At 40.1% G+C, this 27,910-nt stretch overlaps 1 protein-coding gene across 1 annotated transcript; it reads left to right on the forward strand.

The window, feature by feature from the left end:
• LOC140934090 (disintegrin and metalloproteinase domain-containing protein 10-like) lies at positions 1-25,604 on the forward strand. The gene is made up of 12 exons (XM_073383774.1): positions 1-64; positions 185-326; positions 7,107-7,213; positions 8,297-8,531; positions 10,160-10,286; positions 11,751-11,883; positions 14,058-14,267; positions 17,109-17,275; positions 18,994-19,177; positions 19,930-20,101; positions 23,271-23,369; positions 25,401-25,604. Exons 1-12 carry the CDS (start codon positions 1-3, stop codon positions 25,492-25,494), a joined length of 1,734 nt encoding a protein of 577 aa, XP_073239875.1. The 3' UTR covers positions 25,495-25,604.
• The last annotated feature ends 2,306 nt before the right edge of the window (positions 25,605-27,910 follow it).

The following is a 27,910-nucleotide window of genomic DNA, read 5'->3' on the forward strand; positions in this document are numbered from 1 at the left end:
ATGGCAGCTAACAATGTTTTCTTTGTTTGGTTTGTGCTCCTTTTCAGTTACGCATCGTCATATCGTAAGTTAAAGAAGTTATAAAATCTTTCCGTAACAATGGAAAAGTTTTGCGAAGTGAACACTTCCGCATAAACACGTACATCATATATATGTATATAATGTTCATGTTTTCTTTCCACAGGACGACCTTTGGGTGATTACATAAACCACTACGAGACATTGAACTATGACAAAGCTCCGGTTCTTGATCAACACAATCGCGTGAGGCGTTCAAGTCCAAACAGCGATCTTGTTATTAAACTGAGTTTAAAATCTTCTCAAAGGTAATTTATCCCTCCAAGCTAAATATTTGGAAACTGATTTAGCATATTCATCGAATCCTACGTTACCAAGCTGGCTCTCTAGGTACTTGCTTGGCTTGAACTAAATTTAACTCGCGGTGTATTCTTAATTTGACTTCACTCGTCTGAGCTCCGTGTTCAATATCAAAGAAATTTTATTCTCTTTCCGAGAGAACAGAATTCAGGTGATGTTGCACGAGACGATTCGCAACGACGATTTTTAGCGCAACACCGCGTTGCAACATTTTTGCGACATTGTTTCGGTTGGTGGCCAAGAGCGTTCCGAGGCATTTTTTGTTTGTAAGCCTTGGAGAGCTCAAGGCGCGACATGCTAGGGTAGTCCGGGGACATACTCTCCCGGAAAAATTCTGAAAATTTAAGTACTCTGAGACGTTATCTGGTGCCTGAATCTGGGCGCTTAAATTATAATAATTGGCAAAAGCCAGGATTCCATATTGATCAAGAAGTAATGGAATATTTAACGAAATGCGTTCAGCCAGTTGTGGTTGTGGTCAACAACAGCAACAATGTGATGAGGCCTACTCTGGGACCTTGAGTCCCCTAAAGTCGCTGCAGCATTGCAACGCTATGTTGCGCCAAAAAACGTCGTTGCGAGTCGTCCCGCGTAACATCACCTTTAGGATTAGCCTGCAGTGCAGGCGTATTTTGGGTGGGCGAAACCTTGTTCGTGTTCATAATGTTGTTGTAGCCGCCACCTTTGATTTTATGACAGTGGAAGATTAGGGAGAGTAGAAATAGTAACCCTTACGGTAGATGCGAGGGCGAAAGAAGGAAAGGGGGGAGGGGGAGGGGAGAGAAAAATACGGCGTTTTCTCTTCTCTCTCCCCGCCCCCTCCCCGCTCCCTTTGACTCGCCCCATTTCCTCCTCTCTTCGGGAAGTTTCAACATGGCGCTTTCGCGAGCAAATTGCGCGCTCAAAGAAAACGCCTGCACTGCAGGCTACTTTAGGATAAATGTCAGCGTCTACCACCAGTATCGCCTAGACCGTTATATATGTTTTTATATTCTTTCCTTTGAAAGCACATTTCGGATTTATTAATCCAGTACATCACTGTTTCTTCCTCGCGAAGCGCCGAGCGAAGTGAGTTTATAATCTGCGTGAACCACGTATGGGTCCTAGCGAGCTTATCCTCGGAGACCCAGGGGCAGTCAGTCTGGCGGGAGAAAAGGCGCGACGAAAGTTTTCAAGCACAGGCGGAAAAGCCCCTGGGTACCGACTCTCACCGGACCGTTTCCAAACGGTCGAGCGAATGTTGGTTCCTGATTGGGCACAAAAAATGCTTTGTATTATTGTGCCCAATCGGCGAACAGCATCTCCTAAGTTCTTTTCGTGAGTTTGTACACGACGGCTATTGACTCGATCACGGCTTGTCTGGCTCATGCATCAAAGAAATGCACGCAGTCAGGAAACTTTCAGTTTGATATAAACTCTCCATTTCAAAATACTGTCTGCCCGAAAACTAAAGACGCTTTTCCAAAAATACAAGCTTGAGCTTACAACAGGTATTCACGCTTTCATCGATCACGCCTTCGTAAATATTAGGGAGTTTAAGAGCCAATGTCTGTAATTTTCGAGAATCAGTTGACAGTCGTGAATTTTTGAATTTCTTCATATTTTGCCCACATAATCTCTATAGTACACTTATTTCAAAAATCACATTAAAACTTATAACGGCTTTTTATTTTTTCCTGAAACGGGCAAAGTTTGGAAAACGCCAAATCGGCGCTCTTTCGAGTATGAAATTAGCGAAAATTAAGCATTTTCTTCGCGCTCGTACATAAAACCGGGATGACATCTCTACATGAAATCAAGTCACGAGGAAAACACAAACTTGTACTTTATAATTCTGCAATTATCTTTAGATAAGCTGTTTAAATGTGACTGTGTTGGCCGCAAGAAGAAACACGATTTCGGCTCTTTTCAAAAATGGCAAATTTGACCTAACTTCACCATCGAAAAAAGCAACTGATACATGGAATTTCAACATGAAACAAACACTATTTTAAAGCATATTCTTTGCCGTTTTTTGTGTTAAAAAATTTTTGGCGGCATTACAAAAGTGCGTCGCTGAGACACCGAAACGTGCGGCAAAGTTTCGCACGTTGGAACGCTGAAAACAAGCAAGGCGCGAGTGTAGGCACACAAAAGTTTTTGCTAACTTAGCTTCTTTTACAAGGAGCACATTACGGGGAGCTCTAAAAATCTTTTGAAAAACGCTTTTCAATTTTATGGTTATAAAAAAGAACTAAGTAGATTAACACTACATTTTATTGCACGCAAGTAGCTGAAAAAGACAACGCTGTTAAGTTCTCATGGAGTGTAAATATTAACTTCGAGTTTCTGCACCTAAAATAAAGCCGCTAGAAACGGCGTGCTAGCTCTAAATAGGATTCGAGATCTCCAAGAATTACTTACCACAGTCGTTTCTACCGCAAGTGGCCGCAGTTTACTGAAATCTTCCATCGTTTAGCCTCAGACTAAACGCTGCGATGCGTGATGAAAGCCCGTGTGTAATTTGAGTCTGGTCACGCAACTGTACAGGCAAGGATAAATCATCGCACGAGTGCACAATTAACACTGTTTTTTTAGTTTTATATTTTATATTCCCAAAACATGTGGAACTAAACCTGATTTTAGGATGTCACCAGCCGAAACTCAAATAGAGAAAGAAAACAAATAGAGTAAGCCGAGTCTGCAAAACTTTTCACACTAGTTTTTTTATTTGCACTTAGCCTTCTGCGCCTTTGCTTGTAATAAACTAATCTTAACCCCGCTTAGCGTATAGACTTCTCTATCGATCACCTCAGTATGAATTGAGGGATTTAGGTACACACGTACGCCATATGCAACATGAGGGTAGAGCAGGGAAATGGAGACGAGTACAACTATTTAATGAAAATTGGCCAATGCTCCGCAAAAGAACATTCCTGAAAAACCACAAATCGAAAATGGACAATGGACACATTTGATGAGCGAAATACAAGTATTTAACATGTTTAAATTACTGAAAGTAGTATTGCTTTGCTCCTCTGCAGCAAGGGCATCTTCTGGCGAGACCTCAACCTGCTGTTGACGAATTGTACTGATCCCTCGCCCCCCGAAAAGAGGCCCTTAAAGGCCAGTCTACACAGTATGGGGTAGACCAGAATGTATGTACTGCTAGCTCCCGCCTGAAAAAAGGTGTAGTCACCTGGCTCTTTCCGCCACCATCCCCCCGGCACTTGAACGCAGGCTAGAAAATAAACCAATTCACTGACAAGTTCTTTTTCATAACGTCAAAATCCGTCGCGAAAATGAAAGAAATGCTTTAAAGTGCCTCAGCCATTTTACTTACTATCTTTTAACCAAATACGTGCGGAGAAAAGAGATAACAGGCTGAAAACAGCCTTTCATTTCGATTTTAAATTTCAGATGGAGAATACCCTTTTCCTAGGTCTGCACCTGCAGTGACTTGTGTGCTAAAACTCCTTCGTGGTGGTATCTCTCAGGCAAAAACGACCGCCTAGCGGCGAGGAGCGAGGAGAGAAGTCCGTGGCCATTTTCGAAAAGAAAAAGAAGTGTAAAGGCAGTACCTTCGTCGCTCAGAAAATGTCTGCGTATATAATTTTCTTCAGGCCGCACAGAGTTAATGTGCCTTTACGGACCCCTTTTAAATGAGCAGCCAGCATGGCTAGTGGGCTGTTCTGAAACGGTACAACGTGCTTTGTTCTCCGCCACCCGGAACCAAACATTTAGCGGTGGTGAGGAAAAACTTTTGATTTTATGCGCCAATTTTGTGGATCAAGCAAAGACTGTTAGCTCTAAATGTAGTGAATAAAGACATGAATTTTTGTATGTGTAGGGTTGATCCTAAAGGAGAACCAAATGCCAACCAACTCACCCATCTCCTCCTCCTTCCCTAAAGTAGACTTTTCATGACGTTAGCATCATCACCTGAGACCTCTTGTAAAGTTCACTAAAATAATAGCAAGCACCTTCGCAGCCCGTCACAGACCCTCTACTTTTTCATTAGAGATCGTCGATCTATTTTCTTTTTGGAGATCGTCGATTTTGCGTATGAAAATAAAAGCCGCGGGGGATTTATTGACCAGTAGAGCAAGGGGCTCTCTCTCGCGCGCTCGCTTCGCTCGCGTGCTCGTCTATTTTCAAAACGAAAGAGGAGTGTAAAAGCTGCACATTCGTCGCTCAGAAAACGTCTGCGTATATCATTTTAGTTCAGGCCATACGCAGTCATCAATCAATGTGCCTTTATGGACCCCTCTATGAGCAGCCAGTAGGTTGATCTAGAACGGTACCACGTGATTTGTTGCACTGCTACCCAGAACCAAACATTTAGAGGTGGTGAGGAAAAACTCTTATTTTCATGCGCCAATTTTGTGGATCAAACAAAGATTACCTAACGTAAATGCAGAAAATCTTACTTTTATCATTAGCATGCTAGGGTCGATGTTTGGTTATTGCCCTACATACTCACGTGACTAACAAGTCAGGAGCATACCAAGTGACTCACGACATCTTTTCTATGATCGCAATACATTCAGCATTACTGGGGCCACAGGCGCCACAAACCAAGTTTGAATATGTGCGAGATGCTATACGAACATACAACAAAGACTTGCACCGTAAAACACTTATACCAGGAATTTCTTTTTCGGCGCGTTACGCGTCACGCAAATCCAGAATGTCATCTTCCCTCGTGTTGACGGATTGAAAACATACACAAACTTAACTTCGATTCTGCCGTGATGCAGAATTTAGTTAGCGGTACTGTGACCCCGTCTAGCATTTAAATTCAGGTAAGTAAATACCTTTTCTGATATTAAGGTTTCAATACGATTAAAACTATAGCAAGCGAGTATTTGGACAATATTCCCATGTACTAACTGTGATTTGAACTGCGTATTCGTCTCTTCATTATGGTTTATCGCAAAAATCAGTTGAAAGGAATCATGTTAAACCGAACAGAAACGCCGAAATATAATCTGAAACCGTTACAACTCTGACTAGGGTTTAAATGTCGAAGTAACTTAGGTTTGCGAAGGATTAATATTCCAAGCGTTGAAACTTGCTTGTTGCACGCGCTTTCCTGGTGTCAAAATACCCTTCAGGTTTTGGTCTCTGGACGGTGTGCATTTGGAATGCCGCCAGAAATATTTTAACACAAACAACAGCAAAGGATATGCTTCAATACAGTTCTTGTTTCATATTGAAATTCCATGTACCAACTGGGTTTTTACGATGGTGAAGTTAGGTCAAATTTGCCATTTTTAAAAAGTGCTGAAACCGTGATTCTTCTTGCGGCCGGTACAGTCACATTTAAACGGTTTATTTAAAGTTAACTGCTGAATTATAGAGTAAAAATGTGTGTCTGTTTTGTGACTTGATTTCATCTAGAGATATTATTCCGTTTTTATGTACGAGCGCGAAGAAAATGCTCAATTTTCGCTAATTTCATACTCGAAAGAGCGCCGATTTAGAGTTTTTCAAACTTTGCCTGATTCCTGAAAAAATAGAAAGCTGTTACAAGTTTTAACGTGATTTTTGAAATTAGTGTACTATAGAGATTATTTGAGCAAAATATGAAGAAATTCAAAAATTCGCGACTGTCAACCGATTCTCGAAAATTACAGACATTGGCTCTTAAGATGCCACGATAGCTGACAGCCACGAAAACGTCGCATGAAAAGTGAATTCACATTTTTTCGTGATTACTCCAACTCGGTTACTTTGTCAAATGCAAGCGAACCCTCCTGGAGCTGAATTTCTGTCAACCATATCCAAGTTCATAAAGAGAAAGAACATTTTGTTATTGCTTGTTTAAGTCCTTCACAAAACGTGAAATTAGGCATTTTCACGTGGTAGTCGTGCAGTAACGGCAAGGAAATGTACAAAAACGTCGTTGTTTTCCCTTGTCAAGCTATTGCTTTTTTTTACTTTCTCGTCTCGACTGCAAGTTAAACATCCTATTATTATATTACGATACATTGTGATCCGTCAGAAACAGAATATTCTCGGTGCAAATTGAATTGCTCCTGCTGGTAGCATCCAAACGTTTTTCGACTCATTGGTAGTTCCTTCGTTTCTGATCAGGAAAGCTTGGTGAACGAACCGGGCAAATGTGGCGAGATAATAGCCGTCGTGTACGAACTCACGAAAGAAACTCAGGAGATGCTGTTCGCCGATTGGGCACAATAATACAAAGCATTTTTTGTCCCAATCAGGAGCCAACATTCGCTTGGCCGTTTGGAAATGGTCCGGTGAGAGTCGGTACCCGGGGGCTTTTCCGCCTGTGCTTGAAAACTTTCGTCGCGCCTTTTCTCCCGCCCGACTGACTGCCCCTAGGTCTCCGAGGATGCTGGTGGAGTGATTAGGCACCTACACCCTTGTTTGTCTCCAAAGACGATTCTGAATGTTGACCTATCTCATTAGGGTTTTTTCATAGATATAGAAAATAAGAACCTGTTTCAAATTTTAGGCTAAACAGATTCTTATCTAGAGGGGGGCCTTACTGGCAAATTTAAGCCTAACAGGTTCTTAAAATCTAGGTTCTTAGTCGTGGGGTTTTACTGTACCTGGTTGGGCCAATAATTGATATTGATCGTGCAACTATGATTCTTGCTAAGAGAGCCTTGAAATACCCCCTCTTGAAAATCTTAAGATATGTGCACAATGGCTTACTCAACCTCGCCACTACAAACACCAAGAATATGACTTTTAAAAGGCCTTATTTCTATTTATAGAGAATTCAAGATACGTCTCAAAAGGGATGCAGAACTTTTTACTCAAGACTTTAAGGCAGAAAACAGTGAATTTGATCCTGCAAAAGTTGTAACAGGGAATGTTGAAGGTGCATGCATTTTGTTAATACTGTGTCTTGTACACTTTCAAATAAAACAAACAAGAATTTGAATCTCCTCAGGAAGAAAAAAACAGGTATCAGACATTTACCTAGCTTGTTGTAATACTCGTTGTCTGCTGTTAGACTGTATTGTTTATCTTGGATGAGGGATGATGTGTAGGTCTTTTTCTCAGCGTCGCCTTTTTGTGATGCGTGTGCTGTGTTGCTGCTGTAATTATTGCAGCGAAAACGGATAGCTGTTCATAGCTGAGCCTGAGATCAAGTATTCTTTTTTTCTTTTCTTTTTTTTCTAAAGCCACGCAAACAAAGTAATGGTTAAATGGCTAAAAAAAACGCAAAATGCCCAGTCTTCTCACTTCCATATCAAAACTGAGCTCATGCAACGAGCCCTCGACAAAAGGCAAAGAATAGTGAACTTACTCAAAAGGACGGGAGAGGAAAGAAGACGACAAACCTTGTGGCAAGCGTGACAATAATTTTCTTTGATATAACTTGTTATTTAAACTTCACTTTCCTTTAAACAGTTTTTTTTTGTAAAGGACCAGAAAACGTTTGTGTTAAACGTAATAGCCCTGTCACGTTTGTCACACACAAATGTTTTGCCGTCCTCTTCTTCCTGCCATCCTGTTGCGTAAACTCACTAATGATAAGCGCAAAACCCACTGATGAACTAGAGGGCATGCGCAAGCTCTCGTAAGCGCCCTCTAAGGCCTTACACTTCTAGTGGCCCCATACAAGAACCTGTCTTGTAAGCAGCCATGCAGCTCCAGTTACGAGCACCTTAGCTTTTTTTGTGTACTGGGGGCGTCCACTTACGGGAGCTTAATTCCACTGATATTTTTCTTATACGTAAAAAATGTAGCATACTTTATTGCCTAGTAATTAAATGTGAAAAACATCGTTTGCTTCTCTGATTGACTCGAATTATTTTTACGCGTGAGAGTCCACGGCATAGCTTTTCAGTGAGTTTATCGCTTCAGTATGTACTGTACATGAAAGGACAAGTGGGTGCATTCAAAGATTATTTCCTTTTTGATTACAGATGCCTTTTTCCACTTGTCCTTAATTTAGGTTATAAAAACTCTTTGGTGCATGGTTTCATATCCGACGATGGAGTGTTTGAAGGCAAAATTCATGTAGGAAATGATGAGTATTTTGTGGAGTCTGCAAAACAGTATTTCAAAGATGCACCTCAAGACTTTCACTCAGTGATCTATGAGAGCAGAGATGTTCATTATCCACATGCATATGGCCCTGGCTGTGGTATCAATGATAAATCCAAAAGATGGATGGATAAAGTAAAGAGGTACACTGTTTCATAACGTTTGATAAAGTGCGAGATGACAGGCTGTTTCACGAGAATTCTCTTAATGGTTTTGTGTATAAAATTAAGCCACAATTATGGTAAAATATATGGAGTCTACCGCACAAAAAGCCAAGATAAAAAGTTTCTCACCGGCCTACTTTACCCCTGTTTTAGGCTTTAATTGGGGGGGGTGGGGCGGAGCTTAAGAGGTCCCCCGTCTATACCATCTATATCAAAATTAGAATACACTGACTTAAATTTACTCATCATTCCCAACATCTAGGTATAATTTGATTTACACAATGGCGTAATTTGACTTCGTATTTAATAAGAGTATTGGCAGAACTCAGGAGCCCAGGGGCTCCTGCAGAACCCAAATGTAATCAATTCTTCCCCTTAAAAGTAGCCGCATAAAGCGAAAAATACCCAAATAGAAAGGTCTCTGATAAACATGAAGTTGGCTAACACATTAAAAATATTTAATGATAGCAGTGATGTCATTATGACGTCATCTATTATTAAAGAAGGAACTGGAACCATCGGCCATCTTGGATCTGCAATCTTGAATAAGTTTTAAATGTATTCCATTTTACTTAAAACGCGTATAAATCGAGGTTATCATGTTAGAAAAGTTGATCAGTGTATAAACGGATTCTTAGGCTAAAACCCGGCAAGTTATGAAATTCCGGGAGAAAAAAAACACTGATGAAACTTGAGCCCAGCATTTGCCATTTGGTAATTTTGAATTGATTTTTTTCTCAAAATAGTCGCTAAAAGCCTGGATTACATTATCAGTCATAATAAATTTGATAAAATGATGCTAAATCAAGTCTAACATGGTTATTCAATAAGTAAAATTAAATAGAAATAGAAAACTTTTTTATAGAAGAAAGAGGGCTCACTTTGAAAAGCATGACTGTCAAAACTCGGCTACCATGGTAACATTAACGTTCACGTCACGACGACTTTACTGAAATGTTTCCAGATATTCCCAGGGAAAGTCCCTAAGTTTGGCGGTCATAGCTTGAACGGTTTTGAAGATATTCAACTTTAAAGTGAGGTTGGGTGTGAGGGTGGCTCAAAATCCCCCCGGTGTGAATAAAGCTAGCATTGTACTAGCGTAACAAAGTTAAGAAATACCAGGCCAAAATTTCGGGTCCTATAACATTCAGTGTAGGTGACTGCACCCGCCCTACCTTTGATGAAATTAGGCGTTATAATAGGATACAATCTCATCATCCTTTACTGCATGTCTCGCAATCTCATACCTTAAGCCTCCTTATCCCAAGGTAATCTATTATTAAATGTATTGAGCTAGATTAAACCAGCAGCATATAACCCCGAACGGGGTTATATGCTTCTGATTAAACACAAGCTGTTTTTGTTAGAAATCATGTCACCATTATGTATCACAAGATTTTTTTCCAGAAAGGAATCACTCAATTTTTCTTTACATATCATGCTGTATGTAGTGGTAGTATCACTGCGAATTTTGAACTCTTTTAGTAGGTATCAGCCTCTAATAAGGGTTAAATCTTGAATTGCAAATTACAAAATGATTATCTACCTAATTTACCTAATCTACGAATTTGCGTTGATAACTAAATATCTTTTATTGCACCCTTCAGATCGGCAGTGAGAGGAAAAGTTGTTGAAAAAGAACATGACACCCATTTTGAGCCATTTAAATTCAGATATCGCAGAGCGGTTGGACCCATTGATAAAAACAAAGTGTCGTGTACTTTAAAGATGAATGTAAGTCAACTGATAGAAAAACTAAAAGATTTTTTTATATAAAAACTCAACCTTATTACTTTATCCTTGTACTAACAATGTGGAAATTCCATGAAAAGAGGAAATGTACCAATAACCGGCTAGAAAACTACAATCACTGGACGAAAAAAGGATTTGCACCAAATTTGTTCATGGCAAATGAATATGATATTAAAATGTGCAAACTGAGGAGTAAATCAGGGCCGGAAAGATGGTAAATGTCACAATTTGCCTCCTAATTTAAAGCCCCGTGTAAACTGGTATGAAAAAGGGGCATTTATCATCTTTGCTGAACAGTTTGAACAAATTTGGTACGATGATACTGCCAGGAGCAATTTTTTTCGTCCAGTTAATATATACCACTTATTAACGGAGAGTGAGGTCATTATAGGGAAATCTCCGACCGAGGCCTCGCTATCGCCCGATGACAATACATCAAGTAAGGCCGGGGCCTGAGATTTCCAGTAATTACCAAACGGAGGCGGTTATAGTTACCATATGGCCTTTTTAGCGCGACTCTTAAAAAGAATACAATTAAAAAAAAAAAACACCGAAAGTAATTTTCAACTTGCCGCTTGCATGAGGTCATTCGAGGTCGTGAACCGAAACTAACAAGGCTATGCAATCGAAACTACAAAGTTTCTTTGACGATGGGAAATTTGGATCTGAGCCTACTGGTCAGCCAATAACTTAAAAATCAAGTCCGCTCAAAGATTTGTACACTTGAGCCGCGATACAGTCATGTGACACTGATTAGCGGATACCTTTTTTGGCAGCTGTCAATGACCATAGCATGGATGTCCGCTATCAAGTTATACACAAATTTGTATATGCCTTAGAAACCTAGCTAATAATGCTCGGTCAGTGAAAGAAAATCTTGCCCTCTTAGCAGCTAATCACAGCGCGCTTACTATGGTAGCAATGTAATAAGTTGCACTCCAAACTGAATTATGGTGGGAATAGTTTCTTCTGAACCCAGCTTAGTCGAAAGAAAAGGCTACATTCGAACGATCGTACAAGTAGAGGTCAGACCAGTGAAGTGTTGCCTATATAATTCCTTTCTTTATATGTAAGACAAGACAGGACCACAGCAAAGACTCGTTATCGTATTTGACAACAGCGAGGACACTTGGGGTCACGTGGTTACCACGGAAGAAAGCATGTGACTTAGAATTTATTTACAAAAAAGGCACAGACCTAGAATTTATTTACATAAAAGGATGGCTGGATCTTTCGATAAATCAATGAGAGCAAAGATACATGCTCCTTTTTCTGGCTCGGCGACTGTGTCTACGCTCTCAGCTACGAATAAGTTTACTGGTGTCGATAACAATGAAAAGAAATGAAGGGGATAGTGATGGTGATATTCAGTGATAATGACTATAAATGTATTTAAAGCTTGCTATTGTAATGATCCTACAGGCGCCTGTTTCTTTGGTTTTGTAGGCCGATCATCTGTTTACAGCAAATATGGCAAATGGCAACAAGGAGAGAGCCTTGTTGCTGATGGCAAATCATGTGAAAGCTGTTAATGCTATCTACAAGAATACTGGATTTGCTGATAAAAGCAAACCTGAGGGTAATGAATTTGTTGTAAGGCTGTTATCCAGGGAGAGGCTCTCCTCCTTACCACTGTTCCAATATGAACTTGTACTCCCAGCAGTTCCTACTGAGGTGGTGCGATCCTTTATCATCCTGGATAAGTCTTAAGCGCAATCGTCAAACATTCTGTCCCGTGCAGGGGGGGGAGGGGAAAGGTGTCTCCAAGGAAATCTGTGGTACAGTCCGCCTGCCAGTATGACGTCACGTCTCGCGTCAGTGACTTTCAAAATGGCGAGCAAAGCGTTATCGAAGAGACAGATAAAAATTTCGATTTCATCACGGAAATACTGTTCCGATTTCTTGGATTTGGAGATTTTAAGGTTTCTATTGTCTTAGAAAACTAGTCTTAAGTACTTTTTTGGAATGAAACGTCCAGTGAAGTAATGAATTTTAAAGATTCCTTTCTATCGTCGAGCAAATTTTATGGGCAATCATACCGATCGGTCACAGTTTGAGGGCCAGTGCACAGCAAGATTTAGGAGTTTAGACACAGCAATAGGAGGTTCATCAAAGGATATATTATACTTTACATTGTGCGTATTTTCAGCTCTTCAGAGCTAGTGGAACCCCATGATTCCTCTCAAAGTTCGCTTAGCTGTAGCGTTGAAAGAGGAAGCTATGACAGGTATTTGTGAGAGACTGTGAGCATTGAATCTTGTTGCTTTACCGCATTTTAATACTGTATTGGGCATACACCTGTAAAATTCTGTAATTAAATCCCGAAAACCAATAAAAGGTTTCGTTTAATTATTTTTTGGGGGCAAACCCAGTGGAGATTTTAAGGTAATAATATTGATGATTACAAAAGGCAAGTTTAACTTTCGCCAGTGGGTCACTGGTGGATGTTGGGTGCAAATTAGGACAGTTTGTGGTGTACTGTGTGTTGTTTGTCTTCATGTCAACTAACATTGAAAAAAATTAAGCTATTTCAGAGGAGGGACATATCTTGACAGGGCTTGTGGTTTTTATCTGGTCGTCAGCTTGGCCAGTATGCAGATCAAGAGCTTTTGAAATCCCTTTTCCAAAATAAAACTCCGGACTTAAGCTTAAAATATCATTGATCCAAGTGCATGACAGGCAGGGTCAGCAGTAAGAATAAAGAAAAAAGGCCAAAAGGAAAGATAGTGTTAAAAAAGAGACCAAACAGGAAAAAAAAAAACGGTACAAAGAAACATTAAACAGCGTCGCCGGGAGTCGAACCCGGTTTATCTGCACGTGCAAGCAACTCCTTGAAAAATTAATTTTGTCATATCAAAACAATTTTTCCCTGCCATAGACGCTGTTTGAAGCTGTTGGAGCTGTATTTATCATGAATTCAAATATACATTTGAGGAAAATTAGCTTAAGCGCGTATTTCATAGCTATATCGCATTATTTCGGGTTTAACGGGCCGACTCGATGTAGATAATCGATCGAACTAGCTTTACTGAATTTGGTGGAGAATTAGGACATCAACAGAGGCCTACACTCGAAAGGAATGATGTGAAGTTAGGCCCATTTAATTAGCAAAAGAAGAGATGAAATACAAACATGCGTGATCTGTGAATTGAACCTCCTATTCTGGAGACTAGACCTTGCCTAGTTTAGAAAAAAAAAAAAAAAAAGATTTAAGTTTCGATGACCTTGCCGGTCCCGTGAAATAGATGGCGATCCCGCAACACGACCTGCAAAACAAATTAACAAAATTATACAATCACGGACACAAAATATCAAAACGGTTTGCACAAGCAGATTATAGCAACACCAAAGCTCACACACAGTCGATCAAATAAGCGATATATAGCGATATTTGCTAGCTTCTTAGCTTGCCCTCGACCTCGCTCGTCCAAATAATTGTCGTATCCCTTTTTAATTTGCACAAGCGACCCGGCCGAGGCTCTTACTACGTGACGTCATACTGGCAGGAGGAGTGGGTCAAGGAACTTAGGTGGAAAACAATAGAGTTACCTTCGCCCCCCCCCCCCCCCCCCCCCGTCCCGTGCTTTCTGTAAGAGCCGTGTAGTCCTCTTTTAATAAATGCGTACCTGGAATTTTCAACATCCAAGTTTTTATTCTCATAAAACGTAGAAACAAGAGACAGCTTAGATTGAGTGTTCTTGTCCAAAGAAGATTTAGTAATTTAGTAATGAGTTTCGTTAATTTTTTCTTTAGGGATTCAATTTCAAATCCAGAGAATGCGTGCCAATTACAGTGTCGATGCTTATGACAGATCAAACCCTTACAGGTTTGAAAACATAGAACTGGAGAGGCTACTCGAGCTACACTCGGAAGAAAATCATGATGATTTGTGCCTCGCCTACCTCTTCACTTACAGAGACTTTGGTAATGGTGCTTTGGGACTATCGTGGCAGGGTGAAATAGGTGAAGAAGTCTCACATAAAATTTACACAAAAATAAGGGATGGACCATTAGGAAGGTTATGGGGGTGTGGGAATTTTTCAAGAACCGTGAACTTTATTTCGTTAACATTCGCTCTCTTAACCCACTCTTAGGAATATCCTTTTGGGGGTACTCTTCGTGGATGAACTTTTTTTACATTAATTTCTCATTGCTCGAATATTTTTTTGTACTTCTCCGCCCCCGTCCCCCATATTATTTCCAATAGCCCGCCGTCATGAATCTTTGTATCTTAAAAGGATTAGGCAATGTTAGATAATCCCTTGGGGAAATAAAATAATGTGGCGTGAGGCTCCTCAGGGGAATATGTCGCCAACGTATCCCTGCGCGTCTTAAGAGGTGACTAAAGGATCGATGCCCAAGGTTAACCTCGTAGTCCTCTTAATCGCTAAGAAAGCCTGGTTTCGACAACCTCCAAAGTGTCTCCGAACATGTGTCCTGCCGACCGTAGTTCGCAGAAGAGTCCTGCAAACACGACGACGTTTGAGGAATTTCTTGCCCAACCGTCTGATGGTCCTACCTGGGAACTCCCCGGTCTGTAAGCAATTCACAGCCAGTCTGTCTGTGACCCCGCGGAATACACTTGTCCTCGCAAAACGTTCGACGTTCTGAGCCTCTACAATAAACAGAAGCTAGAAGCTAGATCAACTGTCAAGTGCATGGGAGCCTGCACTTGCTTTTGGATGAGGGTCTCAATGGGGTTAACCGATAGGCGTAAAACGGCCAAAAATTTAGTCGATAGCCGTAAAAATTGAAAAATTTTAACCGTTAGCCGTAAATAGGGTAAAAAAAAGTTAACCGTTAAAGAAATTGTTCCCTAGATTTGCTCAAGTACTAAACTCACTTATAGTTGCGTTTGTTATTTCCCGGCTAGTGTGGCTCCGTACGCAGGTTAGGTAAAGCGCCTTTTAGGTGAAGACCAAGACCCATTTCCATGTCGGCCGCTCTCTCGGGGAACTTATTTTTTTTCCATAGCGAAAGTGTGGCTTCTTGCTGGGGATTAATATTTGCGACTTTTAGGAGGTCGTGCCCTCGAAACACTAGTGAAACAACACGAAGAGATCTCACTGTTTGTAAAACAAGTTGCCGATAAACAACATTTCCCTGTTTTTCTCTGACGGCTACGGTAGACATTGCCATGCCTAGTCCCTGTACGGCGTCTTACCATGCAATTTCGGTCAAGGCATTTCGGTGGCGAACTCGCTCGTACCACGTGACCCGATACGTATTAGCCGCGCGAAATAATAAGGCCTACGGACAAGGCAAAACGGCTGACAGTGGTTCCGTACAGTCCTTCGCTACCATTATAAACACTGGACACGAGAATTATGTTATTGGCCGTTTTCACACTAGAGCTAGAAACGAATTATCCGTCTGAGACTAGCCTGTGTACAGTCGCCCCCTTTCAGACAGACACCCCCTCTCCGATTTTTTTTCTGAGGGAAATGGGCGGCTGTACACAGGCTATCTGGAACGGATAATCCCGTCTTCAAACTGTCCGTCGAAGTTGAAGGATACTGAGTCAGGCGGATTGTTCATGCAAAATTAAAACTATTCCATTTTCAAATTAAGACGTATTACCTATCTGACGGGAATCATCAAACGGATAACCCGTCTCACAGGAATAATCCGTCTTTAGTGTGAAAACGGCCATTTCTGTTGTAATGAATGTCGCGCCCCGGCCTTGAGTTAGGCGTTCGCGTGTGAGCTTTGCTTTTTCACAAAGATTATTTTTAAATTGACTATTGACATTTTTATGAGTAAAATAATATTAGAAGTGGAATATTTTATAAAAAGTATGATCTATCAAATGTTAAAATTTTTCAAAAGAATAGCTTATTTCATATCCTGAGATGATCTTAAGACCTTTATTTTGCTTTAAAGATACAAAAAATACAGGTTAATTAATATTTAACTTTTTGAAACAAAACAAGTTATTTTTTTAACTTTTTTGTTAACCGTAACTGAAAAAAATTAGCCGATAGCCGTAAAAGAGCCAAAATTTTAGCCGATAACCGTAAATGCCACCACCCCATTGACCACCCCATCACAATACTGGATTGACGGCGGTGAGATCATGTTCATCTGCTCATCTGCCTCCCAATCTTGGGTCGGTGGAGTTGGGTACGGATCCTTAAGAAACTAACTCTACAATCTCACACAGGACTGCACAGTGTCTCGGATTGAACTCTGAGAGTATACTTTGAGGGGGACCTGCTCCCTAAATTCCCTGTTAGGAACAACCTGACACTCCGTTGTCATCGTCCTTGTTGATCGTCTGATGGTCGAACCGCTACAAATGAGAATGGTAAGTAGTTAAACTGTGACGTGCACCTAAACGGAACGCACAATCTCGTTTCCGCTAACGTTTTGGGAGACAATGGACCAGGGTGCACTGGCCAAATTCTCGTAAACCGTAAACTCATAATGGGTCAGGTCAGTCACCAACGTTCACTCCTAAAAAGGTACCAATGGCAAACTTCTCGCTTTGGACTGGAAAACGCAGATCCAGAACCCAGGATTACATGCCGATTTTGCTCTGGAAGTCTGATCGTTTTGATGGCCTCTCTTCCGACGACGACATACGTTCAAGTGCTTTAATTCCGGCGTTGTCTTAACCAAGGTTACTTTAACTTTTATTTCAAGACATTTTATGTTTGGACTCAAAGTTTAGGTCATTTTTTTGGCACAAAATCACTTTACTTAGTTTGTTCTTTTGTTGTTGTTGTTTTGTTTGTTTTGTTTTACTTTCTGCTATTAATACATAAGAGGTTTACACAGCATTTTCGCTTTGTCTTTTACAAGGTGGAGCTGCAGGCGGGATCTGTGAGAAAAGAACAAAATTTAGAGATGGACGCAGAAGAAACCTAAATACAGGAGTTGTAACATTTATCCACTATCGCAAGAAAGTAACACCAAAGATTTCTGAGATCACTTTTGCCCATGAAACTGGCCACAACTTTGGTTCACCGGTAAGTAAATTTCTGCCTTAGAAATAGTGGATAACTTTAATATAGTTTACACTTTGCACTTTATCTAGGCGTTGAAATGACATCGTTTTAGTCGGCCGGGTGGTTGAATGAGAATCATATACTTGATTAGCTTGGGAACTCAATACGTCAGTTTAGATGCTCTAGTGAAGGTTTGGCAGCAGGGAGCTTACGCAAAAACGAGGCGACAGCAGTGACAACTTTAAAATTAAAGCAACAATCAATGATACTAAGGTTAAATTTGCACAACAAAAAGTTGAACTCTAACCATGGGTCACATTTTTTGAGACGGCTCTGCATTCCTCTTTACAACTACGACGTAACATTACCTAATGTGTCGCTTCATGAAGGACGTCCATGCTCTTGGGGTTCATAGGTATCTGCGGCCCAAAAGGTTATGGATTGTGTTCTCTTTCGATCCGAAATTGAGCATACGTTTTAACCGTTAGGGTCCAAGTGAATAAGGTAAATTTTTGAGCCCTCTGGAACTTAAGGATAGGAAATGAATATGTTGTTTAACTGCACCGAAAATTTGTGGCGTATGTAGCTACACGATGACACCATTTGGGTTTAACTGTAAAAATTCTGGCTGAAATTCTTTTACCTTCGACAAATTGAACAGCTTGGGACAATCGCTGTGAAGTTAAGAAGAACGCAAATCAGTTTCTTATATCATTTTATCCTCTCTTGTCCTCTCTTGTTGTCAGTCCTATTACATTTGAGGTCTCAATAGACATGATAGATGGAAAGGAGCAACGAGAAATACGTCTCATTAACTCAATTTTTGCCGAGTTTTTTTGGGCGAATCATGTGTTCTGATTGGCTACCCGATCGGGCAAGATGGACCTATCTTGACCGCTCTGCAGTCTTTAATTACTCCCCGAAAGAAAGCATTTTCTTTAGGCCACATAATAGAACTTTTTCTGTAAAGTTATTGGCCTTGTTGTTGTTGTTGCTCTTTTGCGTTTTTATGCATCTCTATCCAGCCATATTGACCACTGGCTAGGTCAATGACGCATTTATGTACATTGGTTGATGAGATGTAGCTTTAGGGGACAAGACCAGCACCTTTAACATAAGGCGTTAAGGAACTTCACAATTCCCACGGCAGTGAAACGTCACAGTAAATTTTGGTTGAAACTTCATTGCCATTACTCGCATGCCTTAAAGGGACGGGTTCACGGTTGAGTGCATGCTCATTACTTAAATTACTTTTTTCCAATTTATTGTTAATTCTATCGGTTAATAATCCCACTGACATGTATCTGTGCTATCTCAGAGTGTATTTCAAAGTAGAAGTGTATTTCAGAGTAACCTAAAGTAGGATGGAGGAGTACTAAATCGCCGAAAAAGTTAGTGGATTATGCCAACACTACCAACGTTGAATTTATCGTTGACCCGTAGGTTTTATTCCATGGTTGATTAATTTACAGCTATTTATACATAAGGTGATCAAGAGACTGCCAGGGGAGTGTGCAGGTTGGTTCTTTGACAACATTATGACATGATCATATTGCTTGCATAGACGATGCAGCATGTCCCGGCAGAAAAACAGCATTTTGATAAATGAGCATGCGCTGAACCGTGAACCTGTCTCTTTAATGCAGTGTGAGATCTTTAGGAGACATAAGTTCTGTTAAGAATGCAGTTTGCACTAGCCCATGATACAAAAGAAAAAAATTGTCAAAACTTTTATACAGCATGACCCTGCTAATAACGCCGAATGTGTTCCTGGAGGAAGTGGGGGAAACTTCATCATGTTTGGCGGCGCCAACACTGGAGAAAAAAAGAACAACAGACGTTTTTCACCATGTAGTAGGAGTAAAATTAATGCTGTTATGAACTTTAAGGGGAGATGCCCTGATTCTAGATGCTGCTTTAAAGGTACAATGTTCATGTCAAGTTTTTGTTATTGTCTTTTGTCTGTTCCATCAGTGCTTAGTTTTGTGAACAGCTGAGCTCAGATAACTACAGTTAGGTTACCGAACAGTTAGCGGGGGTTACCGTTGCATTGAACAATGTGAAATTTGGCAAAAATCATCTTTAAACGTTAAGTTAAAACCAATGAACCCAACCGCGCGTAGGTGGTTGAGGGGTGATTTAGTTACACAACATTTCATGGCTAAACGTTTTTAATATACTTTGTCTAAAAAGCATAGCCTCTTAGAAATTGTCACACCAAGTGGACAATTTATGAAAAATTTATGACTAAAGCAGATAATTAACAAATTGACTAATGCAAACACACACATATATAAACCAAAAAGTTAAAAATGCATTTTTTTTCTCCGCTCGACCTTGTGCCTCAGTCTGTTTAGTGAACGTACTGAATCCAGTAATTGTGACTCAGTTTTTTTGGGGTCGAGGGATGATACTCACCGTGATCAATCTTTCCGATTACCTTTGCGAAATTTATTAACTTATGTTTTATACGATCAGTTCATTATTTTCTCTTTTCAAATCGTCATCACTTGGAAGCGTCTTTCTCGATTCTGTGTTACGTTTGAATTCCGGATTTGGGATTCCGGATTCCATGTTTTAGGGCTGCCCAATTTCGGTATGGCCTCCCAGATAAAGAAAAGAATGCTGTTGGAGTAACCATAGCTAACAATAACTTTATCTATTCATTTCCACAGCTGCTGAGGAAGCACTCTGTGGTAATATGGTTGTTGAGAAAGGTGAACAATGTGACTGTGGTTACCAACAAGATACTTCATGCACCCGGGATGACAAATGTTGTGAAGGTCGCAATGGGACTGGGGAACCTCAGCCAGGAAACTGTCAGCTTTTGCCAGGAAAAACATGCAGGTTGGTCTCTTTTTTCAGGTCGACAATATACACGAGATGTCCTATAGATTTTCCAAAATGCAAAGAAAAGAACTTTGCAAAAGCCAATACAATTATTCACAGCAATCATCTCAATATAGGCCTCTTTTCTCATGTTTGACCGGACCTCCAAATGGTACGAAAATATTCTGTTTTAAAAATTAGATATATGCCACTTACATCAGTGAGTATAACAATTTGCTTGACACCATGCAAGTAATGAAAGTAATGAGTTGAGTTTGTCAATCAAAATGAAAGGAAATTCCAAACGCACTTCCGGTAATTCGTTGAGTGCGTGGGGCCCAGAGGTTAGTGCACGACTTCACTGCCGCCCCCAGGGGCACCCAACGAGAATATAGCTCAAAACCACTTAAACATAGCATTGTTAAACGTATTTTAGTATTTAAACGGTAGATATAGGCATATTTTTATCCCCTATAAATTTTTCATCTGTTCGGATTTCCTAGCTGAAAGTCTAGTGATCCGAAAATTATAAGAATCAAAACTTACCTTAAAATTCTAGGTGACCTTTTTAGGGTAAAAATCCGTTAAAAATAGGCAATTATACCATTTTTTAGATGTACGAAAATCCTAGGAGAGGCAGGCAAGCAAGAAATTTTACAACAAATGTTTCGAAAATTCTAGATCTCAAATCGTCTTCCGAACTTGTTTAATATCTACATCAACGATCTACCATCTGTACCTAAGGTAGGGTCGTTAGAGTGCTATGTTGATGACTCACAGTTATACCTCTCATTTCCTGTACGTGATGCCACCTTAGCCGCAGCTCAGCTGACAGAAGATCTTAGGAACATAGCCACATGGTGTTGTAAAAACAGTCTACTCATTAACCCGGAAAAAACAAAACTTCTGGTTCTGGGGACTCCGCAGTTGCTGATGAAGATACCAGATGATCTAAGCATTACACTACTCAGCAAGGAGATTTCATCATCTAAGTCTGCGAAAAACCTGGGGGTTACAATGGACTGTAATTTAACGTACGACGAACATATAACTCAATTAACTTCGAAATGTATAGGTAGCCTTTGTCAAATAAATCGCGTAAAATACCTGTTTGATAGGCGTACGTTGATTACTATAATTAATTCTCTCGTATTCAGTAAATTATTGTATTGTTCATCAGTATGGGCTAATACCACCAAGAAAAACATCGAGCTATTACAGATAGTGCAAAATTTTGCAGCCCGGATAGTTTCTGGAACGAGGAAATTTGATCATGTTACACCTATTCTTAAGCAGTTACAGTGGCTGCCAATTGTTAAACAACTTGAGGTTAGGGATGCTACCATGGTATTTAAATGCTTAAATGGACTTGCACCTCCATATCTTTGTCAGAAGTTTAAAACCAGATCGGAAGTGCACAACTGTAACACTAGGAATAGGGACCGCCTACATATACCACTCTGTAGGACGGCTGCAGGTCAGCGCGCGTTTACCTTCAGAGGCCAAAGGCTGTGGAATAGTCTCCCAGACGAGTTTCAGTCTATCACTAATTTAGATGTATTTAAGGTTAAAATAAAACAGCATTTTTTAAGGGTATTTTCGGAAAACTAAGTTTTAGATATTTGACATTGTAAATTAAGCTGAAAAGCCTTTTTAAGGAGATTAATAAAGTTATTATTATTATTATTATTATTATTATTATTATTATTATTATTATTATTATTATTAACAGATATTCTTCCGAAAATTGCCGTTGTGTGCCCCTGCGCCCCGGGCCGTTGCTGTTCACACCATACGTACTGGATAGCTTTTCGTGGCGCGGTGGAGAGAGGGATCCGTTTCACGAATTTTTGATTAAAAATTAAAAAGGGCTAAAAAAAAGAGTATATACTACATTGCGTTTTTCAAGAGTTTATTTTAATAAATCGTTGTCATCCTGGAGATCAACGGAAACGAGAATACTGATGTGTCTGCAAATTATTATTAGAAGAAGTGGATCCTCAGCACGCGGATGATAGCTTTTAGTTGTTTTTATGGTTTATAGTCTTTGAACGGTCGTTATTCGACTTCATATATATTTTACCGATTGTTTTTTTGTTTGTTTGTTTTGGGGGGGGGATGGGGGGGGGTAGGGTCTTAGTTTTCGTAACAACGAAAACTAAGAGGGGTCTTGAATTACGAAAACTGAGACCCTAAATTTACCGTTAGATTTGACCTAAAACTCGGTGGAAAGGATCAGACAAAAGATAATTTGACAGATCATACCTATTTTGGTTACAATTTGACTTTAAATTTCGACGGATTCGATTTTAGGGGTCTTAGTTTTCGTAATCTCGAAAACTAAGACGGGTCTTAGGTCTTAGGTCTTAGTTTTCGAGGGTCTTAGTTTTCGTAACACCCAAAATTAACCCGTTTAATACGGACAACGGACACTTTTCAGTGTCCTGAGTTGAGTCACATATTCTCATATATCGTCAACCTCGCTCGGACACTCAGGTTATCTGCACACTGTCTATGATCTGAATATCTTACCAGTGTAAAACCTCTAACAGCGGAAACGGCGAGTGACCTTTCAAACGGTTCTGCCTAAAAGTCAGTCCACGTCGCTGAGTCGGAAACTAAAAGCTTCAGTCAGTACAAAGTAAAGTCATGGCTTCCATTGTCCTATTTCAGGACAAATACAACTATAACTTGCAAGGTAGTTTTAGTCTGAGACTACGATTAATAATCGTGAGGCCTTCTTTAGGATGAACTTGCTTGTTACAGATAAAAAATTAGGCAACGTTTCCTCGTAAAAATGTCTGCTTTAGTCTTTATATCGTTACTGAACATGTGTCTGTGACGTTTTTTTTCTGAGAGCCCACTTAATACGGACACTACGTATTACATGTCCACTCGGTGTCCGTTTTAACTGGGTCGCACTGTATTAAGAATAGTAAAGTCGAATGTATTAATCACAAGTCTTAGATTGACTCACTGTATTCTGTATTCATACAAAGATAGATAGATGGGGAATCCAATTTGTTGCTGGCTTAGACCATGCGCGGTAAACGCGCTTCGCGCGTGACAAGATTATAAACTCTCTTCGCGAGAATAATTTACCAGATGTATGTATGGTCATTGTAGTTTTCGGTAAATTTTATAGGGCAAATTAAATTAAACTGATCTTCTCTTTTCCTCTTTGCAGTCCAAGCCAGGGGCCATGCTGCAGTAATGACTGCACTATAGAGCAAAACACGACCTTGTGTCTTGAAGAAACGGAATGTAGTGATGCTTCTTTCTGCAAGTATCCTTTGTGTAATTGGAAAAGTGCAAATATATACATATATATAGAATACTTCATGCAAAGTGCGCGCGTATGGTAATTACGTGCGAGTTGTTAAGGGGTAAACGTATCAGAAATCGAAAGAGTGAGGGCAGCAAACAAGTGAGATTTCTGATACCTCGTTGAATGACTGCGAAGCAACCCGCGAAGCAAGGAAGCTGCAAAAACCTATACAAGACGGGAAATGTGACACGAAATGAACTCACTCACCACTGTGGCTTTTGATTGGACGTATCATTTTCCTCACTTTTCAAAAATATTGTTCGATGTCTGATTGGCTAGAACTCATTTGCAGCGTGCAAAGAAAAAAAGGTGACTAATAACCTATATAGGGCTAGTGGATTTTGCTATCGGCCTTAGTGAATTGCCCGACGGGGAAGTGAAGTTTTTTTAAAGGGAATTATTTAAATTACAGATATAGTAATCAATCCTTTTCATCAATTTCTCTCTTTTTTCGGTCTACTTGACATGACTTTTGGGCAACAAGTACATGCTTGCTACAGCTTGCCCGAATGGCAAGCTGTAAAACTGATCTATTTGCGTAGGAAAATTTACGACATGGCCTTTCAGTGAGTCTATCTCAGTATGTGTATAATAAATTATTTTCTGACTTTTCTTACATCGAAAGTGCACGTTGATTGGATCAAAGTTATTGGCAGTAAGACAATTCAGTTTTAAACTTACAATTCTACCTATAGTACCCTGTGAGCAGAGGCTACATTTTCGCGGTATGAGCTGGCATGCGAAAAGTAGCCTGTGCCGACAACCGCTTAAATCCGTCCAGAATCTGGACGAATAAATTAAAAAATCGGGTTTCTACTTGTTCTTGACCGGTTTAGAACATTGCGTGAGTCTTGCGTCAGCGAATGAACGCTGACCATTATTGCACCTTCATGCATCTCCTTCCGCCAAATTCTCGCATACGAACGCGGCTTAAGAACGCCGCTCAAACTCAAATTTTGCGCATGCACGATAGAAAATTGAACGGTTGTCGGCAAAGGCTACTTGTCGCACGCCAGCTCATACCGCGAAAATGAAGCCTCTGCTCGCAGGGTATACATATAGTTGACTACGGGTCTGTAGTGCGGTTTGCCCAGAGGTAATGGTAGACAAACTTGAAAGGCTTCAGAATTAGGCTATGCGTTCTATACTCAAAGCCGACAGAAAAACCTGTACTCAGACAATGCGCAATGAGCGTAATTTATTAACGTTAAGAAACCGCAGACGTTTTTTTAGGTTTCAAAGTATTTTTAAAATTGTACATAGTTTTCTGCGCGCCGAGAAGTTAATCTCATATTTACCTCGCCGATGCGGCAGCGTACGCACAAGGGAGCTTCATGAGAAAAGACAATTTACTACCAAGAGCCAGGACAGCCATGGGCCAAAGTACCTTTCAGCACTCGGCCGCGAAAGATTGGAATAACCTTCCAACACTCATCCTTCTTTCTAGCAATCGGCTGGAGCTATCTCCACGGTCTTTCACACACGTTTTTAAAAAGATTGAAACTACTATCAGGTGAAATTGCATGTCAAAAGCGCTTCATTTTCTACAGATAACAGGCGAACATCAAGATTGTCCATTTTTTACCGTATTTCTAACCACAAAATCTTGATCCCAAAATATCTCGATAACGCTCTTACAGATTTCGCTTAAACTTCACGAACATCGAGGCGGCTATCGGAGAAAAAAGCTCCCGTGAATAATTTTGGAAGAACAGTTCTCAGTGCTGAGAAATACTTCTGTAAGTAAAATAGGTAATAGCGTCATTTCGTTGCTATGACAACTCCGATCTCATTGCAACCCTGATCATAAAAGATTTTCATCTTTATCTAATACAACTGTGGGGGCAATTTTTCCAAAACTTTGTTTATGGCGACGTACTTTATGCTCAAACTTGGGAGGTATTGGCCTTGAAAAACTGTCTCGAGCCACCTTAAGCCCGCAACACTTTTGGTATGTTGGTTCTCTTACTTTCTTGACTCTATATACAGTGGAATCAGTGCCACTTGCCCCGCACCAAGACACAAAGCCAACTTAACTGTGTGCAACCATGGAACCAAAGTTTGTGCATCAGGGGTATTCTAACTAATATTTATGATTTTGTTGCTGTCATCGTTAAGTGTTGTCTTTCATCATGTTCATGTATTATATTAACCATCAGTTCTAATGCCAGTTCTAGTTCTAATTTAACGTTCGAGTCTGTAACCCTTTTCATACGGTGTGACCATTAAAAAGAAAGGCCTGGTGTTCAGCAGCACTTTCATGTAGTTCAGTTTATTGCATTGTTTAAAGCAGGTTCTAAACTTTTGAGGTTGTGGATTAATTCATTTGGTTTCAGTTGGTCATTCAAATGAAACTTAGCAGAACTTTCACTCTAACTTTTGAGTATTTGTATGAAATCCTATAGCGTGACCATTCATGATCAAATAACTTGAACGTCTTCAGCCGCACCTTCACTTCCGATCTGGTACATGTTCCTTGACTTTGGTTTTGTTTCTGGACTTGTTGAGCACTCTTAGGAAAAAGTGTCAATTCAAAGCTTGAAACAGTTATAATTTCTGTTTTTACACTTTCCAATGTGCTAAGCATTTTGACCAGTAGACGATGAATATGCAGCAAAGCAGTTGAGTGCCAGGCAGGTACCAAAGTAAGAGTTATTTCCAACCCAAAGCAAAAGTTGAAATCAGAAAGTAAAGTGACAACGGATATCACCGCGCAGTCATTTCCTGTACTCAGTTATAATATGTCATTTGTCCCTTTGTTTCACAGGAGTGCAGTGGTTCCATTTGCGTGAGGTTTGGACTTTTAGAATGTCAATGTCAACAGGAGGATCATTTCTGTGATTTGTGCTGCAAAAATGGAGAAGTCGGCGAATGCAAACCCCTAACAGATAGAGGTATAGACAATGTCACGATTACACTCCGGCAGGTTCCAGGCGCACCATGCAACAACTTCAACGGATATTGCGACGTATTTCTTAAGTGCCGCGCCGTCGTGGAGCATTCAGTGAGTAATCTTCCTTTTTTTTTTTTTATCAATATTTATCCAGGGGCATCCAATTTAGCACAGCTAGTTTAAATGGAGCCCTGACATAACACAAAAACAAAGACATTAAAACATTGAAACTAAAAAATTAATTAAGTTACAGAGGCAACATGTACCACGGGCGTTAGAATTTAAAATGGCGCTAAAATATTAGCTTGATTTTAAATTCGCTGAGCGTCTCTACTGGTCTAATGATTCTCGGTAGGGTGTTGTAGGTCCGAGCACCATTTATTCTGAAGCTACCTTGGTATTCAGACATTGGCATTTAAATCGATGGTGAACGTGAGAGGGCAACAATTGAGTTATGGAGGTTGCCAAGCACGTAAGATGCTACGCCTCGAGCAACTCTAGCTTCTTGAGTGCTTACCAGAACCCCTAACTGCATCCATAACTCGATGGTTGTACAGCTGGGGTGTTTACCATTTCTTTTATATATAACGTAATCGAAAGAGAAAAACATTTCAATTTGCCTGCGAAAAAAATCAGTCATCTGTTCAAAATAGAGGAGTAGACTGCCCTTGCCCCTTGCTCCAAAAACTTGCCTTTATAATTTATCACAATCAGCTGTTCTAAGTCTTGAGGTAGATTGTGAAACGTCTTTTGTTGTTATTATGAGTGACTTCTGTCTACTTCCTCTTCATACTAGGTTAAATACTACAACTATGTACATTGCACTATATACATTGCACCAACTCAAACAATACTACTCCGCAACTTTCTAAAATATACGATAAATGTGACCATTTATGTAAACTTAAAGAAGGAGTTTGCAAAGCTGCCTATATTTGGTTTATATAAATTTTTTCACTGAAAGAAATGGAGCTGAAACTTCAGGCTTAAAATTGCAAAAATTTGCGCAGACACAGGCCGGCGCTGCAGCAATCGTGCTTTGAACTATTGATATGAATGAACAAGCACGGTGCATTTTTATCCACACAAGGGAATTGATTTGCTCAATTTGCCTGAATTTTACCGCGCCAGCTTTTAGTTGGTGTGCACAAATGAGCAAATGGTGGATGGCTGATTGACCAATAAAAGTGCGCGCCTAACTTTTGTCTTGTTATAAGAAGCCTTTAATTGATCATGAACCAGCGGCGGTACCTCCTTATATAATTATAATAGCCTATATGGGGAGACTCCGCCCGAAAGGGGTACCCTTTTCAGGCTTCAGGTATATGAAAGGGTAGGGATTTCACAAGCTGAAGTACAATGAAAGGGGTAGAGAATCGGCTGTCATTTTGGTCTGTAAAAAGGCCTAAAACTGCTAAAAAGGCACTTCATGGCTGTGAAAAAGTCGAAGAAACGTTTTGGTTGTGATCTATTCATAGTAAAAAAAAAGACAAAAAGTGCTTTTTAAAGCAGTTAAAAGGGATGCAGAATTGTCAGCTGAGGTTAATATGAAAAAGGGGTTCCTTTTCTACCAAAAATGTTATATGAAAGGGTAAGGGGTTGGACC

The sequence above is a fragment of the Porites lutea genome, chromosome 4 (genome assembly GCF_958299795.1).
Source record: "Porites lutea chromosome 4, jaPorLute2.1, whole genome shotgun sequence".
NCBI lineage: Eukaryota > Metazoa > Cnidaria > Anthozoa > Scleractinia > Poritidae > Porites > Porites lutea.

Coding starts and splice junctions, on each gene's coding strand:
- LOC140934090 (XM_073383774.1), top strand. CDS start 1: ATGGCAGCTAACAATGTTTTCTTTGTTTGGTTTGTGCTCCTTTTCAGT. Junction 8,532..10,159: donor TGGATGGATAAAGTAAAGAG/GTACACTGTTTC, acceptor TGCACCCTTCAG/ATCGGCAGTGAGAGGAAAAG. Junction 11,884..14,057: donor TGATAAAAGCAAACCTGAGG/GTAATGAATTTG, acceptor TTTTTTCTTTAG/GGATTCAATTTCAAATCCAG.